The sequence below is a fragment of the Hibiscus syriacus genome, unplaced genomic scaffold, assembly GCF_006381635.1.
Source record: "Hibiscus syriacus cultivar Baekdansim isolate YM2019G1 unplaced genomic scaffold, ASM638163v2 tig00110988_pilon, whole genome shotgun sequence".
NCBI lineage: Eukaryota > Viridiplantae > Streptophyta > Magnoliopsida > Malvales > Malvaceae > Hibiscus > Hibiscus syriacus.
Window position 1 is genome coordinate 1713003 of NW_024062942.1, and position 13995 is coordinate 1726997.

Genomic DNA, 13995 nt, shown 5'->3' on the forward strand with positions numbered 1-13995 from the left:
CAGAAAAAGCGATTGTTTGAGAATGAGGTTGTGGTTGAGAAGAGCTTTGAGAAAGACCACGCTTCTGACGCTGACATTTGGAGCCATTTTGGGTGTGGATGCTGTTACATTGGAACACAAACACATTCAGGAAAAAAAACTTCAATCTATAAATCAATCAAACCCATAAAATATCGATAAATTTACCTGAATATCTTATCGTCACTGTTATGAGAACGTTGGTATTCGTCAGAGATTAAGAGTTTTCTTTTGCCTTTAGGTTTGGGGTTTTTCGATTTGGAGTTTGTATTGATTATAATCTATAAATAATGAAGGGGGAAAACACGCGAATTTTAAAATGGTATCAACACAAATTTAACAATTGTCGATACTTTATGTTGACTTATTTTCTCATAAAACCGGTATATTTATGCCTATTATATTGGAAATTTACCTATTACATTTTAATTATCGGTTTCGATATTTTTGGGATCGACACTTTTTAAAAATGTATCGATACTTAATGGGTGCACCATTTTGGCATTCCTTCTGGACAAAAAGTATCGACACAAATTCCAAAAGTGTCAATACATTTTCTAGACCTATTCTCGCATAAAACCGGTATATTTTTACCGGTTATATTGAAAAATTACCTATTACATTATAATCATCAGTTTCGAAGTTTCTGGAATCGATACTTTTTTATAAATGTATCGACACTTTATGCTTGCACCATTTTTTTTGCATTCATTCTGGACAAAATGTATCGACACAAAATTAAAAAGTGTCGATACATTATGTAGACCTATTCTCACATAAAATCGATATATTTATACCGGTTACATTACAAAATTACCTATTACATTATAATTATGGGTTTCAATGTCTCTGGGATCGTCACTTTTTAAAAATGTATCGACACTTTAGGTGTTCACCATTTTGGGAATTCATTATGGACAAAAAGTATCGACACCAATTTCAAATGTGTCGATACATTATGTAGACCTATTCTCACATAAAATCGGTATATTTATACTGGTTACATTACAAAATTACCTATTACATTATAGTAATGGGTTTCGATATCTTTGGGATCGACACTTTTAAAAAATGTATCGACACTTTATGGGTGCACCCTTTTGGGCATTCCTTCTGGACAAACAGTATCGACACAAATTCCAGAAGTGTCGATACATTATGTAGACCTATTCTCTCATAAAACCGGTATAGTTATACCAGTTACATTGTAAATTTACCTATTACATTATAATTATGGGTTTCAATGTTTTTGGGATCGATACTTTTTATAAATGTATCGACACTTTATGCGTTCACCATTTTTGGCATTCATTCTGGACAAAAAGTATCGACACCAATTTCAAAAGTGTCAATACATTATGTAGATTTTGTAAATAAAAAGAATAACAAAGATATTAATCCTAATGATTCATACATACCAATCTATTAGCATTATTCACTCTCTGTTTAGCTGCTTCAATGTAAACAAACTATCATATATATTATTGCAACACGATCTACCATATCCAACACCAACATATGCCAATGTGAATTATGGTAGTTTATTGTGATCATGATCTGCAACAAATTTCACACCCAATTTGACAAAATTCAACATTCTATATCCGAAAACATCATTTACAATTCATATGGTGTCTTACCTTCTCACAGTCGGTGAATTTCACATAGGTACCCAATATGGGACCCCAAAAGAAAGCAATATCCTCAACTCTTACTTTGTTGTTGGCATCCAACGCTTGTTACTGCAATTACGCGACAATCATTATTAATTTACCGTCTATAACACTATTTTTCAACATTTATTAATTTAACTCACCGCTAAGTGGTATGGAAGGTAGCCAATCCCCCGGAGTGACTTTTTCGAATCGTAGCACACTGTCCAGTCGAGCAAATCAATAACCTAACAAAAATTAATTACACAATCAAAACATATTCAATAGGTTTTAACTTTTGTACTTTCTACTTACCACACCGCCAACCCATTTCGTAGGCTTCAACGTTGCAACGTCGGATACACTAGCGAATTGATTTCCCATTGAGATTACAGAATATATGTATGAATCATTAGGATTAATATCTTTGTCATGAAATATTTAAATATCACTCACAAAGCAATATATTTCACTTACCTCGATTCTAACCCACTATTCCATAAATAATCACAAATTGAAGCTTCGAGGTCATCAATTCCGCTTGGAATATCCGCTTTTTCAACCTAAAATTTTGCATACAAATTTTTGTCACAACAACATGATAAAGATCAAATTAAGGTTTCTTTTATTCAACTTACCTTCTTCTTCTTCTTCTGGGGTGCAGGATATTCCGAATCCAAATCTGCATCTATAACACTCTCCGGTGTATATATCACATCGACATCCTTCCACCTCATTTCCTCCATCTTTTCTTCTTCATCCCTCTTTTCTTCTTCCTCTATCTTTTATTCTTCATATTATTCAGTTCATCGTATTTTTGCTCTACATAGCTCTTCATCTCTTTTATTTCACCCTTCAATTTTTTCCCTTCATCCAAGTATTCATCAACCACCCCCCTTCACCCCCGTAAGTTCACTCCTCAATTCCACAAGCTATTTCACCACTCCATCAATTTTTTACCCGTCACAATCTTAAGTTCACCCCTCAACACCTCAACTTCTTTCACCACTCCATCTATTTTTCCTTCCACTTCCCCCTTATGCCTCTCAAGTGTCTCTTCGACTCTCTCAAGTTTCTCTTCGACTCTTGATTGTCTTTGCATGATATCAAATCAGATTTTTTTGATATCAGCCAATTCAGACATCAAAATATCAAATTTACTCTGTTTTCCCACACCGTCATCCCCCTCACCATCATCCCCCAATACAAATATCTCTTCTTTCTTCTCCTCTGCCTCCTCTACCTCCTTGCCAATAACCTTCAAAATTAAATTGTAATATTAAGACATTGATTATATTCTTAATATTGTTTAATTACATTTATTACTCTTTCTTGCTTCATCGGTCTATCCAACTTTAACTTCGCCATCACTCTAACCACCTCTTCTTTCCTCCATGCACGGATGCGTTCCACTCCAGTTCTTTCATAAGTCGGCACTGCCTCACAGCCCGACCAAAAATCGAACAGTGCAACCTGCATTTATAATAAAATTTATAATTTTATATAATAATTATACTATCATTTTATATATAAAAATGTTCTTCAACTCATTTACCTCTAAGATTGCTATGCACCCTTTGAGGTATCTTTGGCTTCCCTTTTTAAAGGTGATTATTGATTCAATCAATCTCGAATGGATATATTCAGCCAAATTGAATTCACCTTTCAAGTCTTCATCGCAAATGAGCTTCATATAGTCCTTGTTCGTTGACGTATCACCCATTGGACAAATAAAGATCCCGATAAGGTACAATAGAACTCGGGTCTTTAGCTCACCCCCCCTAAGATCCACTTTTGATTTCCTCTTCTAGTTCAGCATATGTCATCTTCTGCTTCAAACCATATTTGGAGGCAAGTGCTTTCCAGTTCTTACTCTTAGAGACTTCTACAATACTTTTGCCTTTATTTCCTACCCCCAAGACGGTTGCAGCACATGGGATCCCCAGAGAAAATGAAAAATCATTATATTTAGCAATACATTGTTCGACATCAAATTGCTACATCAAGGATCGACACAATTCCCTCCGAATAGGTCGATCCCTTACTCATACCAATGATTCAAACCCCATTACTCCCAGCACATTCAACCGACCCTTCTCCTTAAGGTGTTTAATTAATGAATTCACCCTTTTAATGTTGCACCTTGTCGACACTTCCTACATTTTTTAATAATATATAATGTTATAGTTCTTATATATTTTGTATCAACGTATTTACAAGTTTAATGAATACCTTCTTTTCATGTGCTTTCCTCCATTCTTTGTATTCTTCACTATCCATCTTTGACTGTGCGATGTAAGGTTCCTTATCAGTATCACTCATCGAATTCCATTTCTCCAACACATTATTTCTCACCTAATATTAAGCATAAACGTTTCTTAATCAATATATTAACGCTAAATAATACTCAATATCAATTTCAATTTACATACCAAACCGATGTGTTCGCCACCTTCCTTCATCTTTTGGCATTCGGTCATACTGTCAACATTTAAAATTTGTAATCAATTTAAAGTTCTTAAATACTTTAATCCAATTACCTTTTCAACAATAATAACAAAAAGACATTGATATTTACTAGAAGTACATATATCCACCATTTGGTTGCTTTCGAATCTCGGCCTCAATTTCAACGTGATCTTCACCACCAACAATTCCAATATCCTTTGACTTTATTTTTCCTTCATATATCAGTTTACGCAAATCAAATCAAATACTGGTTACATACACTTTATTCAATATACAAAAATCGATAATTGTTCTTGTAGTAAAACGGTTTCCTTCAAAAGAATTTGAATGGCCACTACAACAAGTGTCGACACATTTATACAACCTACAATATCATTTTCTACCTATAATATTATAAACAGGTATTCATATTTATTTTCTTCCTATAATATTATATAATCGGTCCCAGATCATTCTTGGCTTCGATTTGAAATCCCCAAACTAAACCCAAAAACCCTAATCCCTATTTCCTTCAAACGAATGGGAACACTCAATACTCCAAGTATCGGCACATTTATACAACCTATAATATCATTTTCTACCTATAATATTTAATAAAAGTATCGATATTTATATTTTACCTAGAATATCACTTTCTACCTGTAATCGGTCCCAAATGCTTCTTTACTCCAAAACCCTAAACAACACATAAAAACTCTATTTTCGATTACTGTAATAATAAAAAACTAGGTTTTCGACAACATACTTTTCGATTCGACTGCAGCAACAAACAAACAAACTTCGCTTTAGAAACGCCTTCTGAAATACAGTAACAATTACGCTTCGACTTCAAAAACTCGTCCATTCTATCTATTTTTAAGAAGATATTTAACTATGCCCTTCATATTTTCACCAAATATATTATTTATATTTAATCGATACAACTACCAAAGTGTCGATACTTTTATGTCAGGTGTCGATACTTTCGATAGTATAATTACCTATTTCTTTGAAAGTATCAATAATTTATTACGCGTACTTATTAAAGTATCGACACTTTCAATATATTCGGTGCCTCTTTACCGGTTTTGTCATTTCGAGACCGGTTTTGTCATATTTTTACCTGTTATATCGTTATGGATCAATACATTTTTATAAAGTATCGACACTTTATAGGCGCTAAAACTGATTCTCTTTTAAATTCACAAAGTGTCGATACTTATATTAAAGTATCGACACTTTCAATATATTCGGTCGCTCTATACCGGTTTTGTCCTTTAGAGACCGATTTTGTCATATTTTTACATGTTATATCGTTGTGGATCAATATATTGTTATGAAGTATCGACACTTTATAGGCGCTAAAACTGATTCTCTTTTAAATTCACAAAGTGTTGATACTTATATTAAAGTATCGACACTTTCAATATATTCAGTCGCTCTATACCGGTTTTGTCCTTTAGAGACTGATTTTGTTATATTTTTACATGTTATATCATTGTGGATCGATACATTGTTATAAAGTATCGACACTTTATAGGCGCTAAAAATATTTCTCTTTTAAATTCACAAAGTGCGATACTTATATTAAAGTATCGACACTTTCAATATATCTGGTAGCACTTTATAGGTTTTGTCTTTTCAAGACCGGTTTTGTCATATTTTTACTTGTTATATTGATGTGGATCGATACATTTTTATAAAGTATCGACATAAACAGACAAGTTAAGTTTGTAGTTGCCAAATTTTTTAATATTTCTTCATGATTTAGACCTACTACATTATTATTACTCAACATTTCCGGTAGCGCTAAACCGAATTTATTAAATATCTTTTAATGTATCTGATAACGCCGTCTATTAGCCGTATATTAGCCCGCCTTTCCTGAGACAAACCTGTTAAACGAGAATGCATCCCCTTCGATTTAAATATAAATTAAAAATTACGTGGTATTTTGGAATAAATTAACGTGAATAATCGAAATCTGAATCAATTTAAATCGAGAAGAGAATGGGATAAAAAGATAAGAGAAAATAGATGCTCAAACTAAAGAGAGAAAATGGAAGAAAACAAAGTGAAAAGAAATGAAGAAATAAATAATGAATGGGAATGTGAAAAAATTATAATGAATCAAAACAACAATGTTTAGATCTAGGTTTAATTTTATTAAAGATTCAAAATAATGTCGTTTTAATGTAAGTTGACATGTCATAACGTCATTAATTATTTAATGATAAGAGTGGTAAAAATCAATTTTCAAAGATCAATAAGTAAGTTTAAATTTTTTAAAATTTAATGAGTAAAATAAGAAAGATAAGTTGATTAGTGATTTATGTAATTCACTTAAAATTAAATCAATTTAATGATCAATAAGTAAGTTTAAATTTTTTTAAAATTTAATGAGTAAAATAAGAAAGATAAATTGATTAGTGATTTATGTAATTCACCTAAAATAAAATCGCATCAAATATAAACCACTAAAAAACGAAAACAATGAAGATAGAAAGGTTAAAAAGTGTAGCCGGTGACTTGTGACCATCCATTTCTAAGAGCACCACCCACAAAATCAAAGACAAGGACATCCCACTTGCTTTAGATTACAGACCCACCATCTCCTCTAATTAATCGCCTGCACAAATACCATACAATACAACCAAATTTCACCTAATAATCTCAAAATATCTTCTTAATCTACAATTAATAATGCAATCATACATCAAATCTTCTCCCACCCTTTATACAGTTTTAGATTATTTAATTGTATGTTATAATATTTTTTAGAAAATTACGTATTTAGTCAAACATCTATTCCTACGATATCATTTTAATCATTCAGTTATTTTTTTCAAGTCATTCTTAAAGTTGCATTTTAATAGTTTACTATTAAAAATAAATAAATCGGTTGAAAGAATGTAACTTTAATAATGATTTTAAAAATAATAATAATAAAAACGGAATCACGAAAATAGGTACATAATTTATTCTATATTATTTTAGTTTTTTCAAGCGACGCTGATGATGCCGCCATTGATATCACCACTCGACATGGCCTGAAAAGTAGACGAATGAACTCCTGCCGCTGCTTCCTCTTTATCGTCGGACGGCGTTGAAAGTTTCAGCGTTAGTAAAGGGTCATCTTGGGTTTTGTGGTTTAAATTAAGATCAGCCATTTTCAGCGTTTGACTCACTGGCAGCGGCGGCAACGAAACCTTTTCTTGGCCGATTATTTCATCTTCTTCCGATACGGTCTTATTCATAAACTACAATTTCCAGCACAAAAGAAAAACAGAATGTAATTAGAGATAGTAATAATTAGATCAAAGAAAGAGAAAATGTATATTTATTCGTACTGAATGAGTTGTTATATCAAAGAGACTGGATCTACGGCGTCTCCGATTCTGGTTATTTTGCCGGAGAAAGTGCTTCTGAGCATGGCTTGCCACCTGCGTCGGCGTACGTGTCTTCACGAAGTGTCGGGAAATCCCTCTCCAATCTCCTTTACCTACTTTCTTCAACCCCACTAAGAACAATCTATGCTCCTCCTCCGTCCATGGAACACCTATATATATAATTAAATTTAACAGCGAAAGACAAAACCAGTCAAAAAGATGTGTTGTAATAAAACTATACCTCTCTTGCGTTGGCGGCTTCTTCCAGATGCGTGAACTACGTCGTCGGAAGCATAGCCGTCGGCATCGACGGCATTGGAATAATCCGGAGGCTGCTGCTCCTCATTGTCAAACTGGGAAAGATTGTTCATGCTAACACTTTTTCTGAACGACCCTTCTGTCACTCGAACACCGAATAACATGATGCTTTTACTGCCGCCGGCGACCTTTCCGCATGTTCCCGAGTTGTGGCCGTCGTTTCCATTCTCAGAACAGCTACGAGACATCCTTCTTTTCTGTTCTTTCTATGATCCCTGAATCTGATTGGACCCTTTACTTCGGTTTCAAGTGAAATGGGAGCAGGAAAATAAATATAAGCGAAACGAGTGTTAACTGTTAAATCAAGAAAGGGAGAAGTAAACGGCCTATAATCCATTAATCCCTAAAAAGAAGACAAATGTGAAATATAGAGGGTCTAACTTTGTTTTCGATCCTCCTATTATGTTGAAGCTTAAGATTTAACCATTTTAATTTGATATAATATAATTAGTGGAGGATCCAAAAATATATTTTTTGAATGAACACATGTTATGATATAAAAATTCTTAGGGTAAATTACGTATTTAGTACCTAAACTATCAATTTTGGTCTATTTTAGTACACCTAAACTTACATTTTTTCAAAATTTGTTAAATTTTGAACGAGAGTACTAAACGAAAGAAACTAAAGTTTTTAACGGTGGGTACTAAAATGAAACAAAAATTAAACTTTAGGTATGATTTTGAAAAAAATCAAAGTTTAGGTACTAAAAAGGATCAAATCTGATAGTTTAGATTAAACGTGCAATTTACCCAATTTTTTAATAGAGTGAACATAAATAAAATTTCAAGCGAAAATTATCAGTAAAATATGTAACTAATAAAAAAATCTAAATTTAAGAATAAACATGTGTCCATTCTCAAAAAGCTATGGTTTTGCCGTGAGTGAAAAATTATATAACTCTCTACGAATATCGATGAACACCATTAGCAAGGAGCATTAATAATTTAATTTATAAAAATTTAGAATTCTAAAGTGCTCGACTTATAATTATAAATTAGTTAAAAATTAAAAGTAAATTATTTAAAATAAAGGATGAATTATACCAGTGACCACCTAAATATTGCCCATTTTCATTTTGATCACCATTTTTGAAATTTTGTCAATCAGATCACTCGACTATTTAAATGCATTCTATTAAGCCATTTATCATTAACATTTAACGAAGAAGCTGATGTGGCAGTTAAAATATTTAGTATAATTACACATTTGGTCACTGTTACTTATATATTTTATCAATTCAGTCGTAATTTAAATAAATTAAAATAAACTTAACCCTTAAATCAAATGATCTCATGTGTCACCGGTGCCAAATGTAATGACATGTGTCACCATCTGATTGGATGATTAAATTTATTTTTAATTTAATATTTGGTATAATTTATTTTAATTTATGTAATAAATTAAGATAAGAATAAAATATATTTTTTAAGTTAAGATAAAGACTAAAATATATTTTTAAGTTAAAATAAGAATAAAATATATTTTTAGGTTAATACAAAAATAAAACATATTTAATAAGTTAATATCAAAATTAAATATATTTTTAATGTTAAGATGTAAAATTAATTTAATATGTGAATTTAAGTTAAGATTTATAAAATATTAAGAATTTAAGTTTACTCTAATATACATTATAAATAATATATGTAGTCAGATTTGAATCAATTAAATACTTTGGCTCAATGTTTGAGCCTTACTTTTTTAACAGAGGAATTCCATGTTCAATTCCCCTTAGTATCATTTAAGCGCCAAAAATTTTCTTTCCTTTAGTGGGTGTTGATTGGTGATAAAAATATATTTAATTAAAAGTAAATTAAAATACATTTAATCATTTAATTGGATGGTGACACTTGGCACCACTGACACATGACACCATTTGATTTGAGTGTTAAATTTATTTTAATTTATTAAATTAGGACCAAATTGATATAATATATAAGTAACAATGACCAAATGTGTAATTATACCAAATATTTTAACTATCACATCAACTTCTCCATTAAATATTAATGACAAGTGGTTTAAATGAATACATTTGAATAGTTGACTGACCTAATTGATAAATTTCCAAAAATGGTGATCAAAATGAAAGGGGCAATAGTTAAGTGGTCACTAGTATAGTTTACTCTTTATTTTAAATAATTTACCTTTAATTTTTTAACTAATTTATAATTAAGCGTTGAGTACTTTAGAATTTTATTTTTTTATAAATTAAATTTAATGGTGTTTATCGTTAGTGATTCTCATCGAGCATGGAAGACTCATTCCCAGATATAATACTCTATTTTTTTAATAATCTAAGGTGATTACTAGGTAAGGTCTTTTAGAATTTTCTTAACTAATTGACATTGCACACACACACCTTACAAAAAAAATTATTCGACCTAAAATCTCTAAAAACAACATTCTATTTTATTATTGATTCCAATTGATATGATGATATAATAATCTATTTTTAAAATTTCATCGGTACATTAAACTAGATAACATTATACTTAGTTTCATTAAAGTGACAAATATAATATTTTATGTAACATCCCAAACTACGGGTTAGTGACTAAATTATAAAATTTTAGAATTTTGGGATAAAAGTAGAATAATTGAATAGTTTAATTATTTATGTGGAGATATTTTCTTAAAGTTGTTAATAATTATCAAAGAAATTAGAGGGTAAAAGGGTCATTTGACAAGAAAATATATTTTTCCCTTGATAAGAATGAATTATATGGGGGTGGGGGAAGAGTTATCTAGAAACTCTCCACTTCTTCTTCATCTTCTTCCCTTCCCCAACGTGAAGTCCCAAGCCAAGGTGAGTTTCTTTGTTAGTTAATTATTTGTTAAATTTAAGGTTGGGTTTTGATCATTAGATGATAACTAAGCTTAAGGAAAACTTAAGTTGTCTTAAAATCAAAAGATACAGAAGTTATGAAAGATTAAAGAAAATGGGTTTCAAAGTGAATTTCTGAAAAAGAGTTAATAAATCAACTTTGAGATTGAAGTTTATTTGTCATAGGTGTGAATAAGAAGTTATAAGTCTTAGAATTAAGTTTGGATAACATGAAAAATTGGGTATGATTATTAATTCTAAGAATCATATTGAAATATGGAAGATTATAAGGTGTTGGAATGATAGGAATTTGGTTAAAGTTGTTATAGATGAATTTAGTAGCATAATAAGAATTGTATACATGAAAAATTGGGTGAAGTGTTGATGATTTTCGGATGCAATAACTCAAAATGAATAAGCCGTGCCCACGCCTTAACTAAAGACCTCTTCTGCGAAAGCTCAAAATGAATAAGCCGTGCTCACGCCTTATGAGAAAACTTCTTCTGGTCTTATCATATTAGAATGTAATTAGTGCATCGATACACCCCCTTAAAATGAAAACATCGAATGTAAATCATGTACCGATGCATGGGTAGTGCATCGATGCACATGTTAAAGGATGCATCGATACACCCCCTTAAAATGAAAACATCGAATGTAAATCATGTACCGATGCATGGGTAGTGCATCGATGCACCTGTTAAAGGATGCATCGATACATTGTGCAATGTACTGATGCACTTCAATGGGAAATAGAAGTAAAACTTTCTTTTCAGTCTGATAAGTGATAGATTAGAGTATATCAATTAGTATACTGATATGTATCAATGTATTACTATGTAGATATAGAACGTAATCTTGTTTCAGAACAATCAAAGAATTAGGATCGAATCAAAGAAAGGCTAAGGTGAGTGCAATTTAATTTGTACTTATAAAACGAACATTGGCTTGCGATGAGCTAGTGACAGAGTTACTATGGTAAGAAGTAACTCTTAAAATGTTATTGTATGTGACATGAGTTACATAATTCTATGTGTATGTAATATGTTTAACATGTTGTTCTATGTGTTGTGTGATATACATATATGTGCTTACATAAGAACATGAGAAATAAAATAAGCTATGTGATAAGGATATAGAGAATGAAATAAATGACATGAAAATGTATGTATGCTTGATTATATGAATTTGATATATGTGATGTATTTGAAGCATATGATAACATGAGATGAAAATAATTTACATGTCATATGAACACAAGAGAAGTGTTATAAGCTAAGTGACATATGATTATGAAATCATATGAAAAGTGACATGAAAGTAAACTACGTGATTATATGCACATGTGAATGTGAATCATATGGAAATGTTTTACGTGTAAGTGAATTATGTGTTTATGTGAATATATGAAATGATATAAAGAATAATGCCCATGTTATGTGTCATGAGATCTAGAGGTATAGTTGGCATGCCAAGAGTAGAGGGTCTACGCAGTCCTTTGGGATAAATTCTATGTGGTCCTTCGGGACGTATATGTATTCTTTGGAGCATGTATGAGGTCTTTTGAGACACTTACTTGATCCTTGGTATATGTATATGATTCTTAAGAAATTTATATGTGGTCCTTATGGACAATCTTATATGGCACTACGGTGCAATTCTACGTGGCACTTCGGTGCATTTCTACGCGGTCCTTCGGGATAATTTCTATGTGGCACTTCGGTGCAATTTATACGAGCTGTGGTGACAGCATTTGTGCACAACCTCAGTGTACTCACATAACTTCAGTTCTCACCAGTGTACCATGGGCTAATAAAGAGACACTAATAAATACAATATATAAGATGCATATGCTTGTGGTGATATGAAAGGTATTGCATGGATTATAGGATGCTATGTGTGTTTCTTTGTGAAATATATGTGTTCTATGATATGTATAGAAATGTTCAACACATGCTTATATGATCACAAGGAATTAGTAACAATAATATGAGTATTGAAAGGCATGTTAATGATATATGTTTTTATATGAATGATAGTATTTGCATATGTATACCTTTTGTTTATATGAAATGATATATGGTTATAGTTTATGTTTAATATGCCTCACTAAGTCAACGACTTAGCGTGTGATTGTTTCACGCGTAGGTTCCGAGAAGAGGAAGATTGGTAAAAGTTATGCGAGACAGGTCAATTTCTCCTTTCCAAAGATCAGATCAGAAAATAAATGTATAGTATGTCTTTTGTAACAATGATAGTGGTTGGCATGTAAATAAAGGTTTAAATCCGATATGTTTTAATCGGTTTTGTAAAATCATATGATTGAATTTTATAATGTTTTAAATGTATATATATATATATATGTAAATGGTAAATGTATAGAGATGGACATTTTAAATTTTATGAATTTATACGTATTTTACGAAAGTTACTGTAGCAGTACCGTAGCAGGGTATCGGTTCCCTGTAGCAGGGGAATCGGTTCCCCTCTTTGAATCTGGAAAATTTTAACATTCGGGTACTATAGCAGGTACTGTTCATACGGTACTGTTTATACGTATTTTACTGTTCATAAATACGTTTTTGATTGGAAATTTTATACGAAACACAATTTAATAGAATATTGTGGTATTTTCCTAAAATGAGTTCAAATATTTTTGATATTTTGTAAGAAAAAGGTTTTGAAAAGTCAATGAGACATCTCAGACTCGTATTCGGCTCGAATACGGGTTGGGTGTTACATTTTAAGGCTAAAGTATACAAATGATTCTTTAACTATAAGACGTTACTTTATTGAGTCATCTAATTATTAAAAATTATAAAATAATCATCTAACTATAAATCACTAATTTATTGAGTCTCCCGGCTATTAAAAGTTACAAAATGACATCAAGTTATTCATATATTTTGAACTCGTCCTTTTCTGTTAAAAAATTAACAACTCTCTATGATGAACCTTAATATGCTAACTGAGATATGTTAAAATCTTATCCGAGAATCTCAAACGAGCATGAGATCAAATTTTATCATATCCTAATTAGCTATTTAATGTCCAACTTAGACAACTATCAATTTTTTAATAGAAAATAATAATTTTAGACTATATGAATAATCAAATGACTAGTTTGTAACTATAATTTATGAGCTATTTTATAACTTTTATTAGTTAGTGACTCAAAAAAATAATATCCTCACTTAAGGATGGACACTCGACCATATTTAAATATTATACTTTACATAGTTATCACTCAATTTAGATTTAGAGAAGTTTCATCTCATTTAATTTTGATTCGATCTTTGGGATAAGAATCCTAACCTACACTCACACACACACACATATA

General features: G+C 31.1%; 1 protein-coding gene and 1 long non-coding RNA gene across 2 annotated transcripts; both read right to left on the reverse strand.

The window, feature by feature from the left end:
• Window positions 1–2910: 2910 nt before the first annotated feature.
• Window positions 2911–3245, reverse strand: LOC120148947. Its single transcript, XR_005518412.1, has 3 exons — window positions 3226–3245; window positions 2997–3143; window positions 2911–2928 (listed from the first exon to the last, which is right to left on the reverse strand). It is a non-coding gene; the product is annotated as an uncharacterized LOC120148947 (long non-coding RNA).
• Window positions 3246–7119: 3874 nt separating this feature from the next.
• LOC120148946 (transcription factor KUA1-like) lies at window positions 7120–8046 on the reverse strand. The gene is made up of 3 exons (XM_039161907.1): window positions 7749–8046; window positions 7469–7677; window positions 7120–7378 (listed from the first exon to the last, which is right to left on the reverse strand). Exons 1-3 carry the CDS (start codon window positions 8011–8013, stop codon window positions 7121–7123), a joined length of 732 nt encoding a protein of 243 aa, XP_039017838.1. The 5' UTR covers window positions 8014–8046; the 3' UTR covers window position 7120.
• Between the last annotated feature and the right edge of the window lie 5949 nt (window positions 8047–13995).